Source organism: Mustela lutreola, chromosome 10 (assembly GCF_030435805.1).
Source record: "Mustela lutreola isolate mMusLut2 chromosome 10, mMusLut2.pri, whole genome shotgun sequence".
Lineage (NCBI taxonomy): Eukaryota > Metazoa > Chordata > Mammalia > Carnivora > Mustelidae > Mustela > Mustela lutreola.
In genome coordinates, this window is record NC_081299.1 from 42,173,772 (window position 1) to 42,179,771 (window position 6,000).

Genomic DNA, 6,000 nt, shown 5'->3' on the forward strand with positions numbered 1-6,000 from the left:
TTACAAAAAAAAAAAAAGGTTTTATTATTTGATAAAAAAATGTTTTTAAGATTTTATACGATCTGGGGTGCCTGGGTGACTCAGTGGATTAAAGCCTCTGCCTTCGGCTCAGGGTCCTGGGATCAAGCCCTGCATTGGGCTCTCTGCTCATCAGGGAGCCTGCTTCCCTCCCTTTCTCTCTGCATGCCTCTTTGCTTAGTTGTGATCTCTGTCTGTCCAATAAATAAATAAAATCTTTTAAAGAAAAAAAAAAAAAAAAAATCTTTTAAAGAAATAAAGATTTTATAAGATTTTCTTAAGAAATATATATAATCTATATATGAGACCATTCTATATAGATATATCTATATATTATATATATATATGAGAGAATCATTGTGTGGGGACTTGCAGTGTAGACATAACATCACTACAGAGGTATTTATCAAGCTGTAGCATATGTTAGTGGTCTATAACAAAACAGTTAAGATTTAAGTGAAAAAAGAACTTTTGTGTGTGGGGGATAATTTTTAAGTGTTGTAAGAAAAGCTCTTTCTTTTTCAGCCTCAAGGTATTGCAGCATGCTGATTGAGGAAGGAGGATTGCAGCATTTATACAACATCAAAGAACATGAACAGACTGATCCCCATGTTCAACAGATTGCTGTGGCCATTCTGGACAGCTTAGAAAAACACATTGTGCGCCATGGCAGACCACCTCCCTGTAAAAAGCAGCCCCAGGCTAGACTAAATTGATAGCCATAGGTAGTTGGATAACTGAATCACAGGAATCCTTTTCATGATAGGTTCATTTGGAATATCTTATCCTCTGTGCTGTTTTAGGGGTTTCTATGACAAGAGTCATAAGATCAGTTTGGGTTTGATGGTGTACAGTACTGCCCATGTGAACAGTCTCTAATTTGTCTTGTGATTTTTAACTTCTGAGGCATGAAGGGTCTCTTCCTTCATCATTGCCTTTTAGGAAATTTTCCACATCTTTCTGTGTTTGAAGTTACCTGTGCTTGAAATTCTACGGTTTTATGATCAAGTTTGCACGAACCCTTAGGCCAGACTTTTCTGATCTTAAAGTCTCTTCCAATCAATTTGCAGCTTCGGATGAGCTGTTAACCTGATTTCCAGCACTGCTTCAGTTATAAGTTTTATACTGCTTCTGTATAAAATGCCTTTATTCTCTGTATGTGTACCTTTTATAAGATGTCCTTCTTAGTGTGAAAGAACAGAAAGTCGAGTCCTCTTGGAAAGCTACTCACTGACTGGAGCCTGGGTGGTTGGCAAAAAAAAAATAAATTAGAAAGAAAACTAGTAAGAGAGAAACGAGATTAGGAACTGGAGAAAGGTCTGCCCTTACAGTATAGTTTTTAAACTAGAACAAGCTATCCTTCTGGAACCCTCTCCTGAGGCAGTGAGCATATTTATTCCTGGGAGCATGGGCTGCTGCTTCCTACACAGACTGCTGGGTACTCTGTAGAAATACTTGCCCAGGCATCATAATGTAAAATATTACAGCATTCTGTGTTAAAGAAGAACTGTCTGGATCTCTATATGTCATACTGTTGTGAAATGTGAATTTTTATAAAATTGTCTCTTGTTAAAACTGACCGTTCTTTTCCCTCTATTTCAAAGTCATTTTGTTCAGTGAAATAGAGACGACACATGATATTACCGGCTCAGTTAAAGGACAGTTAACAACAGTAAATTTTGTCACAAGAAGTTAAATTTTCTTTTCTTTCAAAATACATGTATCTTAATGTTCTCATGTTGGAGAAAGATGTCCACATCTCACTGCCAAAAATGAATGAGAAGCACTAGGCTATTATTAAGTGTAATGATTCTAGTTGCGGTGCATAAAAAGGAAATATTTTTTGATGGGTTATTTTTTAGACAATAGCCTTTCCTTTATGATACCTGTTACAGCATAGTAAAGAATCAGTTATCATTATATCAATAATGAAAGCTGGGAGGTAGGAAGTCACCACAAAACTTAATTTCTGTTTTCAGTTTTAGTTTGTGAATAAGGTTAATGACAATTTGAGATAACTGTGTTTTCTTCATAGATGGCCAGAATGTTTTTAGTAGAGATTTAAGTGGTATATTTAAATTATGGTGATTATATAGATGCATTTTTATTTAGAAAGGAGCTGGCTTAGTAGTATGGTGATAACATTTTTGACATATGTATTTCAAACCACTGTCACAAAAGTCATACTTGAATTATTTCGTACTCCTTTGCAGGGATGAAAACTTAAACTGAAAGAAAATAGGTATTTAGGTATTAAAAACCATATCATATTCTGGGTTACTTCTGACTTAATTGGTTTAAGGAATTTTTATAGGCTCAAGATAAACTTTCACAGATTGTCTATTTCAGAGGAAGTGGAAAATTCTTTTAACTTTCCCCCTTTTTCCCAGATTTTAATGTCTAAGGCAAAATGTAGAAAATAGGATGGCCTACACTAGCTTGGAAGTTGCTGGCTATGTTGACTACTATCTCCAGGTCTCTTAGCTTGGATAGTTAAGGGAAAGCCTGTTTGAGAAGTTTGGCTTCAAGTTTCTCTTACATCTTGTTCAAGACAAAAGTGCATGTTCCTTATATGCTAATCTTAGGTTTTTATCTTTACAAATTGTTTTCAGAAATAGCTAAAAATGTACAGAAAACAACAACTCCATTATTCAGAATAACTTTATAGATGAAGACTCAAAAATACTTAAAGTTAATTCTAAACTTACTACTTTGAGCATTGGTAATGGTCAGATATTTCTTAGACTTAAAAGCAAAATAATTGGTCACGTCCCATATATAAAAATTGCAGTGCCTTTGTGGTTGGGATTGTTCTTAAAATTGTGTATCTAAGGCACAGAATTGTTTCTAAGGTCTTGAATCTGGCTAAAATGTAATAGTTGTATATATTGAAATTATGAGGCATATCTGGCCTGTGTCTACAGTTAGAATCTGTTAGGCCTCCCTTTTACATCTGTATACTGGAATGTTAACAGTACTTGGTGCCTTCAAGGGTTACCTCTTCAGTGGCTTAGAGGTGCTGTTTCAACTTAGACTAGGGTTGAACCACTCATTACTGAAATCACTGGTGCACTCAGATATTATAAAACGTCGCACCATCAGTCCACAAGCAGCAGCAAGGTTTAGATCTACCAAAGAAAATGGAATTAGACTTTTTAGAGTATAATGATTCATGTTGGTATCACTGAGTAAAACAAAAATGGTTTGAAATTAAAGCAAAAATAAGGTATCTCGTTCTTTCCATCAAGTATGTTTTGCTTGTGATCTTTAAATTCTAAAAAACCATTTTTCCTGTTGGCAGTTGAAAAAAAAACATAAATCAAGTAATAATAAGGGGTTAATTTACACTCTGGCCAAGGACTCAGTGGCTACTGATCTTAGTTGAGGCTTTTTTAAATTGTCAGACCCACAGTTCCAGGAATTGACCTTAAATATTGCTGCTCTTTAGCCCTGGACAGAAATGCCAGTTGGTAGCAATAGTCAACTTAATTACCCAAAGTGGAAGTGAATCACAATAAAAGGGTGCTACAGGGATTTAATTTCATGATTTCTTTTGTTTGCAGACTTCCAAAGAATCAAAGATTCATGTTTATAAACATCAATCTCTCCAGCCTAGAAAGTTATTCTTACTACTGAAACCTTTTAAGTTGGCCCTTTTTCCCCGTTGTCACTTTCATTTAGCTGTATGTTTAATTATGCTATGTGTCAAGAGAGCATTGGACCATCTTCTAGCTCTTTGGAGCACATTTTTTTTTTTTTAAGATTTTATTTATTTATTTGACAGAGAGAGAGAGGAAACACAAGCACGGAGAGTGGGAGAGGGAGAAGCAGGTGCCTCTGTGAGTAGGCAGCCTGATGCGGGACTCGATCCCAGGACCCTGGGATCATGACCTGAGCTGAAGGCAGACACTTAACGACTGAGCCACCCAGGCACCCCTTTGGAGCACATTTTTATGAAAACATATTTTATGTGCTAAATTATGATATGATAGATTAGATTAATGAACGATGGTTTTGGCTTAGTGTTTTCAAAGTGCATCACTGCCCATAGAACAGCGTGCAGCCGCAGGCCCCAAGGTTGAAAAGAGGTCATGAGTAGCAGGGAAAACAAACTTAGTTTCGTGTGTGTCAAAACCTACCCCTCTTCTGCCCTCTACTGGTGTGTTTACACTATTTGGTCATTGTGCAACTTTTATTACAGAATAAACAGTATTATTAAAAGTCTAAGTAAAAGGCAGTATCATAATACCAGCTGATGTGGGCACTTTTTTATCTGTATGTAACTTGTTTAGGAACCTTATATGGGTAGGGCTTCAGAGTAGTGTATACCAGGACAGCTTACAGAGCAGTTTGCAAAACTTAAGTTTCCCTCTCAAATCCATTGTAGCAGTTTCAAGTGACTGTGTGGATGTTGGATGTTTAATCTTTACCATTTGCTTTGTATTGACACATTTTTCATTTTTAGTGTCAACTCATACACTATTTTAGAAATAATGCAAATCCAGCCTTCATCCAGTGATGAGAATAACAGTATAATAGGAATTTGCCGAATGTGCTTTTAATGAGTAATTGCTTTTTTTAAGTATCTCATAGACTTTGCATGACACGGTACACTCCTAATTATGCATTCATTAGTTTTCAGATCTTAATCTAAGACATTGTATGTTAACTGATTGGTAGCCTGAGAAAGAGCTTTCTCTGCCTATTTCTCCCATCACCAGTTTTTGGGGGTAAATTATGGGAAAAACAGTGCTACTTCTCATTTCTCTGGATGAATTTAAGTTTGTTTGGATGGCACAACCAAACTTTAGAGCAAGATAGAATGGCTATTAAGAATACTTAGAAAATCCACATTGATCAAAATTATTCTGTGAAGTCATAAATCTAGTTCATTAATAGTATGTGCTTAATTTTGAACTTAATTTTGGGAAAACTGTTCAAATGGGTTCTTTTAAGATTATTTTAATCAGCTTAGAAGCAAGAAGCTACTTAGCTAATGAAAGCTGAGACATACTTTCATAAAAGCAAGAAATTCTTGGGAGCATTTTTTTCTTTAAAAATGGGATGATGTTAATGTCAAGATTTATACTCAGATAATCTGCAAGAATAAAATTTTAAAATCCTTGACTTTTGTAGATTTCCCACTGTCAAATTCCCATGGACTTGTGAGAAAAAAGCTATCTTTTGTTTGAATTCTGATGGAAGAGTTTAACTCCTTTCAAAGGATATGAAAAATTCATTGGGAAGTGTAATGTGTTCATTTTAAGGGCTCTCAGTTATCTGAACTGAAGGCACTGTTCTCACTGTGGCCAGATGAGTGGGAGTGTTCTATACATGAATCATGCTATATTTTAAATCAGGACATCACTTAGGTATTAATGTGTGTGTACAGAGTTTTGTTGGGGAATTTTTTTTTTTTTTGCCTAAATAAATGTTATAAATTTTATGTAAAGTGTGTCTTGTCTACTTTATTCCTAGACATTTCCTTTAAATCTAATGCAAGATTTAGATTCCTGAAAAAAATAAATAAATGAAAATAAATTAAAAAAAAAAAAAGATTTAGATTCTTTGGTTATTGACTTGTAATAGTTGCTTACCAGTGGTTGTACTGCAGAAGTTTCTAGTATTGGAACTCTATTCATTTCATTAAATACATACGGTAGATACTATTAAAGTTTTGGAATTTATATAATTTATAAGTCGCTCAGGGAACTTATAGTTTTGTGGAGAAGAAATATTAAACATATAAATATTATTGGGACGCCTGTGTGGCTCAGTTGGTTAAGCAGCTGCCTTCAGCTCAGGTCATGATCCCAGCGTCCTGGGATGGAGTCCCACATCAGGCTCCTTGCTCGGCAGGGAGCCTGCTTCTCCCTCTGCCTCTGTCTGCCATTCTGTCTGCCTGTGCTTGCTCTCTCTCCCCCTCTCTCTCTCTGACAAATAAGTAAAATCTTTTAAATAAATAAATAAATAAATAAATAT

General features: G+C 35.4%; 1 protein-coding gene across 1 annotated transcript in view; it reads left to right on the forward strand.

The window, feature by feature from the left end:
• Positions 1-5,464, forward strand: part of ZYG11B (zyg-11 family member B, cell cycle regulator) — a 90,427-nt gene extending 84,963 nt beyond the window's left edge. The window contains exon 14 of the mRNA XM_059135980.1: positions 544-5,464. Within this exon, the coding sequence (XP_058991963.1) occupies positions 544-734 (191 nt within the window). The 3' untranslated portion in view covers positions 735-5,464. The remainder of the gene's footprint in view (positions 1-543) is intronic.
• Positions 5,465-6,000: the final 536 nt, after the last annotated feature.